At 40.6% G+C, this 15,450-nt stretch overlaps 1 protein-coding gene across 8 annotated transcripts in view; it reads left to right on the top strand.

The window, feature by feature from the left end:
* Positions 1–15,450, top strand: part of NTRK2 (neurotrophic receptor tyrosine kinase 2) — a 178,497-nt gene that overhangs the window by 60,626 nt on the left and 102,421 nt on the right. For all 8 annotated transcript variants that reach the window (XM_033163600.1, XM_033163598.1, XM_033163599.1 and 5 more), the window contains 2 exons: positions 3,278–3,381; positions 4,469–4,568. In XM_033163600.1, the coding sequence (XP_033019491.1) occupies positions 3,278–3,381; positions 4,469–4,568 (204 nt within the window). The remainder of the gene's footprint in view (positions 1–3,277; positions 3,382–4,468; positions 4,569–15,450) is intronic.

The raw sequence follows: 15,450 nt of genomic DNA, 5'->3' as shown, positions 1-15,450 counted from the left end.
TTCTCAATAAAATGTTTAATATGACCTTATGATTAAAGATTAAAGATACTATATTATTGTAGTTGGTAAATTATTGTAGTGTCCTGCTGAAAAATGAGCTGCAGCAAAATTGGGGCTTACACTCTCCACTTCTTGCAAAACTGAGAGGAGACTTTGGAAGCTTTTGCTTCTGCGTTTATTTAATCACAGGTTTCCACAGCTGAAGTTGGTTTGTTTCAGACAATAAACTGTGGTTAACCAAAAACAGAAACGAAAGCTTCCCCACTTCTCTGAATTGTATGGGGAAACTAAGTGAAAGTGTTTGAGCCCAAAGTTTACTGAGCTTTATACTTGATTGTGCACATTGTGTTAAACCAGGCATAGGCAAACTTGGCCCTCCAGATGTTTTGGGACTACAACTCCCATCATCCCTAGCTAGTAGGACCAGTGGTCAGGGATGATGGAATCGTAGTCCCAAAACATCTGGAGGGCCGAGTTTGCCTATGCCTGTGTTAAATCGTGGTTTGGCGTGATGTATATATGTTGCCATAGAGTTAATCTCTCCCATTCCCCGTTTCTGTGTCATTTCTGATTTTTCTGGATTGTCAAAATTAATTATAAAATAAAACTGTCATATCAGGAGTAACTCACCCAGTGGGGTGGACCTGCAGCAATAGTCTCCCGCAGCTGGGAGGGGTGAGGTTAGGGCTATGCAGGATGCTTCCACTGGTTCACCCACGCAGCCCCAAATTCCCAGTGCCGCACCCCTTTTCCTCATGGTAAGTGGCAGTGGCCATGGTGGCTGGAGGCTGTTGTTTTGGATCCATGGCACTGGGCAAGTTCCTCCTCCTTCCTTCTCCTGCCAGCTAAAGAAACAACCTGCTCAAATGTTATCAGCTCACATCTAACTATATTTGGTAGGGCATACATCAAACTTGCCTATCTTCCTTGTGTACTTTGGGGGAAGAGTGAGATGACTTAAAGGGAGTAAACTGCCATTTAGTTTAGCTTATAGTTAATCACCTTGGTAGTCCGAAGCACACAAAGTGGCTCAATTCTGTCAATTGTATACAATTATAACAAATGGAATTTCTGCCATTAAATGCTCCGTTCCTATGCGGGGAGCTGATTGCATCATTTTTTCCAAAACAAATCATAAAAGTAAACTCTACAAAGCCTATGAAAAGATTAACTCCAGTTGTGCAACTCTAAAAGCCATAAACAGAAAACATTTTGTACGAAACCACCTAGTACTGTGTGAAATTACATATTTCTATTCATGTTTTTTATGTTTACATTGTACATTCTGCTGAATGCTTATTCATTTCTAGTTTTCAGATTTGGCTCTAAAGCCATATAATCTGATTTTTCTTTTGCCCCCTCTTATTTTGTGGTCATATATACTAATGAAAAGTGGAAGAACCCCTGGCTTTTGTCCAAGTGGCAATTTTAATGTTTCTCAGTATATCTGTATCATGGCAGCACAACCACTAATGTGCCAATGAAACCTCCTTACACCTTTTTGCTTGTGCTGTGTTACAAGAACGTCAAAGTGCAAGTAGATAAATAGGTAAACGCCGTTTCCGTGCGCTGCTCTGGCCACATGACCCGGAAGCTGTCTGTGGACAAACGCCGGCTCCCTCGGCCTATAGAGCGATATGAGTGCACAACCCCAGAGTCATCCGCGACTGGACTAAACTGTCATGGGTCCTTACCTTTACCTTTTTACTGCTTAGCCATTGTGGGTGGTGGTGGGAAATCCCCACCTTCAAGGAAGAAACTTTTAGCCCTTCCCTGGACATGGAACCTCTTTCCTGTTGAGATGCACACCTTCTTGTGATATTAACAGAGCACCAGGTGGTGTGGACTTCATTTGCCCTTTGTGGGATCTTGACATTGGAATGAGATATTATGCAAAACATGAAAGGAAGTGTAACCAGTCATAAATAAGCACAACATTTGCTGCAATTTGAGATAACGAGCAGATTAAACCTTTTGAAAAGTTCTACAGACAAGAAGCATTACTATCTCATGGGAAGAGAATATATTCATTCTGGAATAGTTTTAAAATAATTTCCTTCAGTTCAAGGATAAGCTAAGTTATGCATAACTTAGGTTTCATATTTGATCCGTTAATATTAAGTAAAGATCTTTTGTTCTATGTTCAGTGAACAGATTTTCATTAATTATTTGTTCACTCCTTTGTATTTCCAAATGCCTGCTTTAATAAATCTAACCTTTTACCCTTCCACCACATGCACTAAACAGAGATAACTTTTTTGGCATTTTACGATACTTCAAATTGTACAACTTTCTGAAAAGTATAATGTTTTAATGCACATTTTGTTGCATTTCAACTTAACCTATCTCTTATCAGTGAAAAAGAATACTTCCCGCCTTTGAGCTTTTACAAAACTTATTTCACTGGGAAAGGAGAACTGTAACTCAAGCAAAAGGATGCATTTTTCATACTAAAATGAAAGTTAGAAGAATCAGGGAAACAATGATGTACTTTCAGCTGCCCAAAACAGGCCTTAAACTATCCTATGCATTATTCTTGGCTGGTCCATGTGGTAAGAGCTCCCCTCACAGAATTCTTAGGTGATGATACCTCTCCTTCTTCCTTTAAATTCCAGTTGAACATCTCGTCCATGAACCCCTTGATTTGTCTCATTGTCTGAAACCTTATTATACCCAGTTTCCTGGGAATAAGCCCTATTAAACTCAATGGGATTTACTTCTGAGTAGGCAAGTATAGGATTGCACTGTTAATTTTGGCAACCAATTATATGTGTAATCCTAAACCTACTAGACACTAAGTCTCATTGAATATAGACGCTTAGGATTGTGCAGCAAGTATATACTCTCTCCCTTTTCTTGTTCTTTCCCCTTAAATGGTAGATTATAAGATGTTTATGGCGAGGGCCAGTATTTTTGCTTAACTTATGTTAACTCTTTGAAGTACTATACAAATAACAGCAGAAGTTTCTATTTAGTGCATTTTACTATTACTGTACAGTACTGTATTACTATTTTCATCCTGTGTTTAGAATATAACTAAGGAAGAACAGAGTACATAGACTAGATACAAGTTTTCATATCACAGAGCATTCGCTGAGAAAGTCAGGAGCGAATAAAGTTCCTGGCTTTCTGTATTTTTGGCAAACAAAACTTAGAGCACTGAACAATACATTATAGAATTATAGCAAATTTCCATTTCCTGTGTTTAGTACTTTTCATAGAGACAAAAAAAAAAGTACAGTCAGGGAAGTAAATAAAAATACATTCTTTCTCTTAGAGGATTATGGAACGCCAACGGATAATTTTGAAGATACTACAAATAATAGTAATCCAGTTACTTCAACGGATGTTTCCGACAAAAACAATGAAGATAGCATCACTGTAAGTATATACATAGTTTCCTGGTTTGTAATCTCAGCAGACTTTCTGACAAGGGATCTGATACGATTGTGGTGTTTTAGCTTGTAACAAGACACCACCTTGACCATACCCAGAGCTTTTCACAGGCATTTGTATAATGTGAAACAATTGCTTTTTCAAAGAGCTGGTAAATTATAGATAGAAAACAATGTGCACAGTTTGTTTCATACACTACCATTAAGTGATATTACTTAGTTTCAGCTTCCAAGCTGCATGGAAACGACTCCCATTTTGGGTTTCCCTCCTTGGCATGAAAAATATGATGTAACTTTAGCTGGGTGGTTCTAGTGAGCACCCACATAATTTAAGTAACTATAAGGTCAACGTGGTCAAAACCACTGAGCCTCTTAGGCTTGCCGATCAAAAGATTGGTGGTTTGAATCACCGCGACGGGGTGAGCTCCCGTTGCTCAGTCCCAGCTCCTGCCAACCTAGCAGTTCGAAAGCACGTCATAGTGCAAGTAGATAAAAAGGTACTGCTCCGGCGGGAAGGTAAACGGCGTTTCCATGCACTGCTCTGGTTTCAAGAAGCGGCTTAGTCATGCTGGCCACATGACCCGGAAAAACTGCAGACAAACACCGGCTCCCTCGGCCTGTAAAGCGAGATGAGCGCTGCAACCCCAGAGTCATCTGCAACTGGACTTAACTGTCAGGGGTCCTTTACCTTTTTTTTACCATTTTAAGGTCAAGATAAACTGGATGTTGTATGTATAGGATGTTGTATCCACAGAAACAGATGATCTAGAGATATTTTCCTGGTTCTGGTTTCCTTAGCAAAAGACATAGAAGCCATATTTTGAAGTCTCTTTTATTGAAGAGGCACCCTTAATTTTTTTTAAGGATTAAAATGCTAAATTCTCAACTCTTACTAGGGCGCTGTGACTATCCCTAGTAAGAGCAGCCAAGGTGAACAGCACTCATAGGCTCTGGGTGGCAAAAGTTCAAGCTGCAAACTTCAAAAGTCTTTCCAGTTTGGCAATTCTGATACTATGTTCAAATACTGCTAATACTTCACTATTGTGTTTAATTGCATCTTGCTTTTCTCTTAGGTCTATGTTGTAGTGGGGATCGCAGCACTAGTGTGCACTGGCTTAGTTATTTTGCTCATTATTCTCAAGTTTGGAAGGCACTCCAAGTTTGGAATGAAAGGTAAGAGGGGCTGCTTTCATTTCTTTACTTCAATGAGTTAGATTGTTGCTTTTTGATTTTTATACACATTATATCCATTTACACATGTAAACTTTGTACAAATACATATGCACCTTAACTAGCATTTTTTTCCTCTATGATTCTTGAAGTTGCAGTGCATAATAGCAGTACAAAGGGCCAGGCCCCTATCCTTTCTTCTACTACAAATGTATACTGGGGCTGTGCTAAATGTTTGTATGTGTTTGTATGTTCTGGTACAAAGGCATTTTAAGGCAGCACAAAATGCCCACTCCCCCAAATTCCCCTAAGTCCACCTTGGTCACTATATAGTCATGGGTGCTTCCTTTCTCTGCTTCTCCCTCAGCACCATTTCAGAGTGAGGCCACTACTTTCTATATCTCATTATCCATAGTCTCCATGGATGTGGCGAGTGCTGTAATACTTTGAGTGCATGTCACAGGAGGGGGAGTGTGGAACCACCAGACAATGAAGGTTTTTCTCAGCCAACAGAGTTGTGGTGGCTCCTCCTCCTGTGTCCTTCTGCAAAAGGTGTTTTGTCTTCAGTTTCCTACTATTCCGACGATTAATACAAATTTCTACTGAAAAACCGAACAGTTCATTTTCATTGCCGCTTCTTTCACTCTTCAGTAACCATTTTAACCATTACGCCATGATCAAATAGTTTGTGTGCTCATTCAGTAGTAGTGAGAGTTCTGTTTGCTCCCCCACCAAAAAAATATTTTTCATAGAGGAAGTGATTTGGCAGCAGTGGTCACTGATGTGATTTATTCTCTGTAAAGGAATAGAAAGGGGTCAAGATTCAGTTGTAAGTCGGTGGTTACTTTATCTTTTCTCATATTTGTCCAGTCAGTCTACCATATGTGGGCATGTCTACCATGTGTGGTAATATGCACCCGTTTCATCTTCATATTTCCAGGAACAGGTGATAACCTTTCACAGGTTATATGGAGTCACTTAATACAACTTTCTCTCAGATGTGAACATAAATACAATCAATCCATATCAACTCCCTCCTGAGTAACTCTGTTTGGATGCGCAGTCATATTTCATACTGTGATTATTAGGTGAAATATTTTTTAAAAAGACAGCAAGTATTGTAATGCCTTTATATAAAACCAGTGCTATTTTTCTAGAAAAAGAGGTGCCAGAACTCACCATGAATACCTCCCTCGTTCTCTTAGAATGGCAATGGTGCCCACCTGAGAAGTGCTGGAATTGAGTTCTGGCTGAAAAAAAGTCCTGTATAATACTGTAGTTCAGCTACTTTACAGAGATGCTGTCCTACACAGGGTAGATCCATTGAAGTTAATTGCCATGACTAATTTGGGATCATTAATTTCACTCGAGCCAATTTTGGACCTAGCTGAATGCAAATACCGGTATATGTACAAGTCCAATTGTCCCATCACAAAAAATGCTACCACAGACCTGAAAGGGGTTTAGAAGAAGCAACCTAAAGGCTTTAGAGGTTCATTTGGGACATCTATCCTACAAGGAAAGACTAAAGTGTTTGGAATCTTTAGGTGGGTTTTGTTTTGTGTTTTAAGGCAGCTGTGGGTGACATGACAAAGTTAATGGACGTAGATTCTGAACATACAAAAATAATTACTCAGACAATGAATAATCCATTTATGGAATTCACTGCCATAAGATGTGGGATAGCCCTTGGCTCAGATGGTTTTTAAAGTGGATTAGACAAATTGGACTGTCAGTTACTATCAGCTGTGGTAAATAAATAGAGCCTTCAGGTTCAGCAGTGGTATATGCCTGACTACCGGTGATGGGGAATCAGTTTTTGTGGGAGAGCTACGACCTTCATGCCCTGCTTGTGGGCTTCTCAGAAGCATCTGGCTAGTGGCTGGAGAAGTTCAAACAGTGGCCACTTATTTGGAATTCGGGGAAGTAGCGGTGCAGCCACAGCCTGGTCACGACCATCTTTACCATGGAATGACCAATTGGGGGACATCAGACCCTCCCCCCTGCAGTGGTGACTCTCAGCAAGAAGTGCCCATTTGAACAGGCCAACATGAGGCGAGCTGGAGGCATGGCTGCAGTGGTAGGCCGGGGCATGACTCAGGTCCATCCAATTTTATACGTTCAGGCTGCCCCGGGCTTCCCAGCACAGATCAGCATTGGTTCTTATCTTGGCTAATTATGCTGAGTGTTTTGATTATGCATGCAGCCTCTTTATGAGGCCATCAACAAACCCGGGTCATATGACTTGCGAATAATTTTTCAAGTTCTGTAATTCCCTTGAAGATGCTGACTTCTCAGTTGTTTTTATTTGCAAATCTTCAAACCACAGAAAAGTTTTATTTCCCATATACAATTTGATTTATCATGGCTAAGAAATCCAGTTTCATGCCAAGGTCTATATATCTATTCGGTCAGACATTTTATTTCGTTCATCAGAGGTCACTACAGTCCCTCTAATGGCAAGGAAATACCATGAGATATAGGATACATAAAAAATGATAAGAACTGGTTTTCAAAGAAGGTACAGTAATTTCTCTCTACAAGTTATATTACCTTAACTTACAACTTCACAGGTCTCTTTGGAAGTTTAAATCATTATAATTTATTAAAGTGCTGTTGGGACGGCTATAGACAACCCGTATTTCTGGGTTCTCTTCTCAAATAGCTTTGACTTATGAAAATGCTGTGTTTATGCAGTAACATTTGAAATCACCCCAAAGAGATTTTGTTTGTTTGTTTTTGTTTTGTTTGTGTTTGTTTTGTTGCAAAGAGCCCTGTTTTGGCTCAATCTTTGTAAGACCAAGGGAAGCAGCAGAAATAGGGTTGGCACAATTATGATTAAAGAAAGAGTCAGGATCCTGGTTTGGGTCCAGTTATCAAAGGTGAACCATGTCCCTTAAATGCCATTTCCCCAACTGCTTACCTTTTAAAAGGCCTTGTTCATAATAAATAATATTTTTATTTATACCCCACCCTTCCCAATTTAAAAACCGGGCTCAGGGTGGGCTAACAACAAATATAAAACATTGATTAAAAATGACTTTTTAAAAACAGCTTAAAAACAGCATAAAAACACATAATGTAGCATCCATGTCAATAAAATTCAAACAAATTCAGGGTCATTTTTTTTGGGGGGGGGGGAGAACCCAGTTCAGTAAACATCGAGGGATTGCCAGGGCTAACTGGACAAGTTGGTCCTGCTAGGGCCAGCAAGGAGACCATGAGAAGAGTTTAAATGTGGGGTCCCCAGAAGGGTTTCTTCATAGAAGAGGAAAGGGAAAGGGAATGGAGGATCAGGTTAATACATATTGAAGGCCAGGCGGAATAGCTCTGTCTTAGGAGATCAAGTCCTGCAGGGCCCTAGTCTCGTGGGACAGCATTTCACCAGGTTGGAGCCATCACTGAAAATGCCCTGGCCCTGGTGGAGGATAATCTGGCTTCTTTAGGGCCTGGGACCCTTAAGCTCTTATTATTCATGGACCTTAGGGTCCTCGTGGGACATACCAGAGAGGCGCTGTTTATTCAGAAGCAAGTCCTATGGAGTTCAATCAGATTTACTCAAGATTTACCCTGCGTAAGCCACAGGAATAAGCCGCATTGGCCTCAGTGGGTCATATTTCTATATACACATGCATAGCATAGCACTTCACATGGCTTGAAAAACATTTTGAAGAGCCTGATAATGAAAAAAAAACTTCAGATGGTAGACAGTTGCTGTATACTGTTGGATTCAATTTCAGTAAACGCAGCACACACAGCTGTATTGTATATTTCAGAAGTCTAACCAAATTATAGACTCATTTATAAAGAGCATAACATATACCGCTAAACATTTTTTATTAAGGCATATATAAGATTTTTTTTAAGGAACCTTCATCTTCTCAGCCTTCTCTCCCCCCCCACCCTCCCCATCTCCTCTCTTCTCTCATATATCTGTATTTGTATACACCCACCAAACCAGAGAGATGTTATGTTATTGAGGCCATATTTCTACTGAACATGATTTTTCTGCTCAGAAAGTGGAGTTACTTTGATCACACAGGAAAGCTACTGTGTAATATGAAGTAGTACCAGATTTTGTTCCTTTAACAATTGAAGAAATTGAACTAGGTTTGAACTCTGGTAGGGGCTTAAGCTTAGCTCACTACCTCAGAATTCCATATTAGCACTATCCAAAAAAACCATTACCATCACTAGTGTCAAATTAGGAAAGTGCTAATTCCTTTAAAGATTTGGAACTTACCATAGTGATGTATCCTCCCTCAGGGTTGCTGCCAACATATGTTAAAAGAAAAATCAAATGTAAGCTAATGGGATCTTTCTGTCTGAAGCACATCCTTGTCAGAAAGATCATTGAGTGTATCCTACTGTAAATTTCAAATGCACTGAATTTGGCTGCAAACTGTTTCAAGCCCCATGACATACAGTATTCAAAGTTTTTTTTCAGTTCATTTGGGGGAGCTATTGATGTAATTCATTCCACCTTTAATTTGTTCCTTACCCAAGAGACAGATATATCACTACACTGGTTGATCTGTAGAAAGGTCCTCATTGCAACTCATATATCTCATCTGAAAATCTGTGCATCTGTTACGGAGGTGGGTTAAGGCAGCATATGCAATAACTTCACTAGGGACTACAAACAGTACTTGCCAAAAATATGGCCACTTTCCAGCTCTGGTTTTGCCCTTTGTTTCTTCTTCTTTGAATTTTCCATTAGAGCAGCAGAAAAGTTCTAGTATTCTTTTACGGTGATTGACTGGGTTGCCCCAATTTCTCTGTCGGTTTGTATGCTATTTAAGTTCATTCAGAACCTCTGAGTCTTAGAATCCCTGTGCTCAGTGTGGAGTTTTGAAAAACAGATTAGTTGGTGGATGAGATTATGTGACTTCTGCTTATCAATATCATATTATATTAAAAAGCTTAAACTGTGGTGATGTAAAAAGCAGTGTGTTGAACTTCAGTGCCAACAGAATGCTTGTATTGAACACTGATGGCCTGTGTACCAAAACAGCACACAAGTTTTCTCATACTTAATTTAGATCAATTCAGATCAACTCAATTAGTAACCCTTCCTAGCTTAGACTCAAAATGATTTAAATGAATGAAATGTGGGGTTTAATTAAAAAAAATATGACACCGGATTCAGATTTTTAAAAGTTTGTGATAGTTAAAGGTGTGTATCCAAACATGGTGGTTTTAGGAAGGTTTCCATGTTCCTGAGTTGGATCGTGTTGTTGACAAGGCATCTTGAGTCAGATTAGGGCCTCCCTAATCTTCCAAGCTGTTATGTGGCTTCTGCTGTCCAAAACATGCCCAACTTCCTTTTGCTTTTTTCTGGGGGAAAAAACACCAAATTGACTGCATAAGCACCCAGAACTCGAGAGGGATGGAGGTGAAGAGCTGGGGGGCAGGGGCTTGTGTCTTCTCATTCACAATAGAATAGAGTGTTAAAACCAAAGTCTTTAAAGAGCCTAGGTCTATCAATCCAGTTTGCTCGATGTGTTTAGAAGAATTGCCTTAGAGCATTCCTTATTGCAGTTTATCAACACATAATCCCACCCCTGTTATCTGACTTATTTGATGCAAGCTAGTCAAGAGCTTTATGTTTGATCTTACATATAATATAATAATAATAATGATGATGATGAAATACAATCATATTTCCACCCCCTTCCCCAAATATTGGTCCCCACTACAGTCTCTTACTACAACCCTTAGGAAACATGCCAAAAGTAGCACTACATTGCTAAATTTTCACCTGGCTCAAATCCAGCTCATCTTTCGCTGATAATCTCTCTCACAGTTCTTTAAATATACCTAGATAGAGCCAAACTAAAGCACACAATAATACAGTGCTCCTGTATTATGTAGTAATCATTTATGCCCTGCTAAATGTTCTCTAGTTCATATCCTACCCATTACTTGGGCATTTCTTCTTCATAGTCTCTGTGCATACACACAAATGGATTTTGTGCCTGTGCAGAGTGTCTTTCAGAAATTTCTAGCAGTAAATTTTACAAGGTTTTTTGTGTGAAGGTCTCCCATACTGTGCTTGCCTTAATGACTTCTCTGCCGCTCCCATGACTACCTCACCAACATCTGGACTGATGAGCACCTTTCCATCAGCCTCTGCTTCTATTCTAAGTTATTATGGTGACTATGCTGTCATAGCAGCAGAGCCCTTCAGTGTAGGTTTCCATTTTTAAAAGGTTTTCTTCCCCTTCTATTTGCCAGGAGGTGAGGGGCCAGTGGCCATGATCTTAGTTTTTTTTGATGTTGCGCTTCAGACCATATTTTGCGCTCTCCTCTTTCACCCTCATTAAAGGTTCTTTAATTCCTCCTCAGGAGTTCAAACAGGTGCAGACTAGCTTTACATATTGCCAGAGCTCATGGGGCGGGGGGCGGGCATATGCATACATGCATGGGGAAGATTTTGCATGCAGTATCTCCAGTGCTTTTTTTCTTTTAAAAATGTTTAGGGGTACTCATTTTCACACTCATATTGAAATACTGCCCCTAATGAGGACAAACGTAGATTCACAAATGTTTAAGGGTATGCGTAACCCCATGAAAAAAGCACTGAGTATCTCCATGTGGACATCAGAACTCTTGCATTAGAGCTCTTTGGGTGTTTTCTTCTGTTACTGTACCCACTGAAATCCCTTTACTGTTGGCTTTTCACATAAACCAGGGAAGTCTCCGAAAGAGCTGGACAGATATTTCGGCACTTCATTATGCAACGCAAAAAAGAGTTACCGTAGCACTATGCTTTTGGGTTCTGTCTGATTCTGTGATGCAGTTAGAAGTGGTGCCTGATGTCCTAATGCTGTGATATAGCTTACCTGCTCTCAGGAACAGCAGAGTTTCATCCTAGAAAGAATGAAACAAAGAAAGCAGTGTGTGCCAGACTGTAGCATGCATGTACAGTAGCTAGGGTTCCGTTGGGACTCTGATCTAGGGACTATATCCTCTTGGGGTGATGTTGTGCCAGTGAATGCATTAGCAACTCCCTTTATCTAGCCTATAAATTCCAAATCCCTGCATTAGAGTCAGCTAACATATATCTCTGCAAGCGACTAGTGCTTCAAAGGAGCCTCATGAGGGATAGGGAGCCAGGCAGCTTACCAAAAAGGGGCCAATAGAACATGAATGAGCATTAAAGATGCTCTGGTCAAATGGGAGCTGAAGCAATATCCTTTGTTTTAATTGACTTCAATACAGCACCTACATATTTTTTCAAGTGTATACACGCCCCCGTGTATAAGACGGCCCCTATTTTTTAGGACTCCAAATTTAGGAAATGGGGGGGAGATTGCCCAGAGTTGTCAAGCTTTTTGGGGGAGGATTGCCCAAAGTTGTTGAGCTTTTATGGGGGGGGGGGTTGCCGACAATTGCTCACCCGCCTGACCACCGATGCAATCGCCCGCCCACTTGCTGCTGCTGCCGTCACAAATCGCCAACAGGCCTGCCTCAGCCATTCATCACCTGACCAATCACCGATTACAATCTCCTGCTCACGGCTGCCACCAATCGCATGTCCCCCCCCTGCCACTATCCGTGTATAAGACGACCCCTAATTTTTAACGATAATTTTGTAATAACAAAGCCCCATCTATACACGGATAAATATGGTATATTGTAGCAAGGATACGGTATACGTAGCAAGGATATATTGTACAAGGATTCAATTGTAGCTGACACATTTCAATGGCAGTTCATTAAATTGAATACCACTCCATTTCTAGACGGAATTACGGTACTACTTTTTTGTATTTCTCCCCTTTCCAGCCAAGCACCATTATAGTGCCTGTTCCTTTAATTCTGAACACCTTGATGGATGGATGTATGAATGAATGAACCTTGATTTGCATTCAGCCATCGGCCATAGCAATAAAACAACAATAAATATACAAAGAATAGAAATAAAAGTCAATATAGGCTTATTTTGCAGATGGTAGGCTCCAGCAGGACCTGGCATTTGTTCTTAAGCCTATTAAGCCTATCGGTATGTTTTTACCAATAAATAGGGCAGAGAGTATGCAGAGAGAATTGCATTTCCCAGCAGTTTTTTACAAGCTCTCCTCCCACATACACCCCTATAATCATAATTATGAATATTTTACTACTAATAAAGACATTTGAAACTATATCAAACTTGTGCTTAATGCAAAATTAATAGAGTCTTCCAAATATTTTGGCAAAGCCTCCCTTATCCACATGCCTGTCACTGTTAGGGCTGGGCGGATACCTAGTTTTCAACATTGTGATATATCACCAGCTAATATCACGATATAATGATATATTGCAATGTCTGCAATAAGGAGGAAGAAAGAAATAAGGTGGGAGGGAGAAGCAGCCAAGATACATGGCCCAAGCCTACAGATGACCCCACATGCTACTCTGACTCGGGCTGGAGGGGTTGGGGGGGGAGGCTTCCTTAAAATTCTCAGCTGAGTCGCAAAAGCCTCCTTGTCCCCCAGCTGAGCATTGCCCTCATGCCAAGGCGGAAGTTTGGGTTTCCCTAAGCTTCAGCCTCAGCTAGCTTCACAAAAACAATGCTTTCTGTCAGCAGCTTGCACACAAAGAAGAGAGGAAGGGAGGAACAGCGCTTGCTCATTCAACTCAGGGAGACACAGAAGTACCGGCTGGCTTCCCTGTTTTTTCCAATACAATCGTACCTCGGAGGTTGAACGGAATCCATTCCAGAAGTCTGAAGAAGTGTGCATGCGCACGAAAGCTCATACCAATAACAAACCTAGTTGGTCTCTAAGGTGCTACTGGAAGAATTTTATTTATTTATTCCGGAAGTCCATTCAACTTCCAAACGTTCGGAAGCCAAGGCACGGCTTCCGATTGGCTGCAGGAAGTTCCTGCAGCCAATCGGAAACCCGTGGAACTACGTCAGACGTTCAGATTCCAAAGAGCGTTTCGCAAACTAGAATACCAAAACGTCGACTTGTAAGGCAAACGTTTGGACTTCTGAGGTACGACTGTATCAGGATTTTTGCATAGCACACGCGCACACACAAGTGCAGCGCCTCTGCACCACACACACACAACACACACACAACACCAGTGGCTCCTATGGCATTTTTTCTTTTCCTAGTGGAAAAGCTCTCTCTCCTTATCCTTGAAAGCCTGTTAGGTCTTGAGTACCGGTAATTTACATTCCCTCCGCCATAGAAAAAGCTTAGCTGTTGTTTTTGTATTTCATCCAAACTAAAAATGGTGGGGTGTTGTTTTTTAACCTTTCTCGCTGTTTTCTGCTGTATAGATTGAAATCAGAGGTATTCATTTCTAGCTACCTAGCCTGATAGAGTTAGAAACACTATTCAACCTCCTCATTGCTGCAAGGACCTGACACATTAATAGTGGAAGTGGTGATATCGCATGTGTAAGCTAATAGAATCGTGTTACTGTAGGAAGGCATGAATTTGACACCGTGTACTCATTTTCACTGCTGTCAATAGCAGTACATTGTCCTTGGGGCCAGAGTTAAATGAATTGTCCCTGTTTCTCTCAAATACTTTTTTAATGGACATTTTCTGGCTGTTGGAAGTTTGTTGTTACATTAACTAATCAGTGAGAATATTTATTTCAAAGATGTTCCCCAGTCCGTTTCTGTGACCAACCCCAGTCTTAAGTTCCAAAGCAAACTTATTACATTGTAAGAAGTGTTATTATATTTTACAACCAAGGATGGAGAATTTGTGGTCTGCCAGAGTTGCTGGACTACAACTCCATCATTAGCTGGAGTTGATGAGAGTTGGGAGTCCAGAAGCATCTTGTGGGCCACCCCTGCTCCAAATGAAGGCCCCAGCCACTAGTAGTAGTAGTAGTAGTTCTTTCTTCTTCTTCTTTCTTCTTCTTCTTCTTTTTCTTCTCTTCGTTCTTTCTTCTTCTTCTTCTTCTTCTTCTGTTTATATGCAGCATCTGACTGGGTTGCCCCACTATTCTGGAGTGGCTATCCAACACAAAAAATAGTGACAACATGATCCAGTGCGAGGTGCTGCAATCATCATAATGGACCACTGTGCCTCTATAGGCGCTATAGATTGCCCTCTTAGACAAGAACATCCAGGAGGAGTTCTATCCTATCCAGAAGCTTAGTTCAAGCTCCTACAGCTGCCTCTGTATTATTAGCACTTCTGCCACTAACTTAAAATATCAGCAATTTAGGCAACTTGCTAAGCTCGAATGGACTCAAACTCTGGCTTAACTGGGTTGCAGAGTGTTCACTGCAGAATACTTTGATGAACGTTACTGGTGGGACAAGCCCTGTCCACCCCAAGTAGCCTTATTTCGCCGTTGTTGGTTTGGTGCAGGTGTCAAATTATATCCAATACAGACCAGTTGTACTAAACAGTTCCATTTAGAAAGCAGTTTCCCAAAGCTGAACAAAACGTGCTCGGTTTAGGAATAGCATGCATATTTAGGCAAGAATGGGGGGGGGGGGGAGATTTTCCTTTCATTCCCAAAGAGGTGAAGTTCAAGTAGAGAATTGGAATTCATTAATGATTCAGATGGTTGGTTTCCAATTCCATCCCTTTAGGCACAAGCAAATCATGGTCGATATTTCTCTGTCAAGGTCACCACTATTTTGCCCCCCTCCCCAAGTCATATGCACTTGTCACCTTTTCTTTTCTTTCCCAAAAGAACCTGTCAGACATTTATGAAGCCTTATCTATCCATTCTTTCTTCATGAGGAGAAAGGCAGTGTTGGGGAAAGCCTGTCTTATTTTGCAGATGGTAGGCCTCCAGTAGGAGGAAGAAAACAAGTGAGGAAGGAGAGTAGAATATACTAATAATATAATAATAATAATAATAATATAATAATAATAATAATAATATATAATAATAATATATTTCTACCCCGCCCTCT

Source organism: Lacerta agilis, chromosome 11, assembly GCF_009819535.1.
Source record: "Lacerta agilis isolate rLacAgi1 chromosome 11, rLacAgi1.pri, whole genome shotgun sequence".
NCBI lineage: Eukaryota > Metazoa > Chordata > Lepidosauria > Squamata > Lacertidae > Lacerta > Lacerta agilis.
The sequence above is the reverse complement of the archived record's forward strand: the minus strand, read 5'-3'. Positions and strand labels throughout refer to the sequence as shown.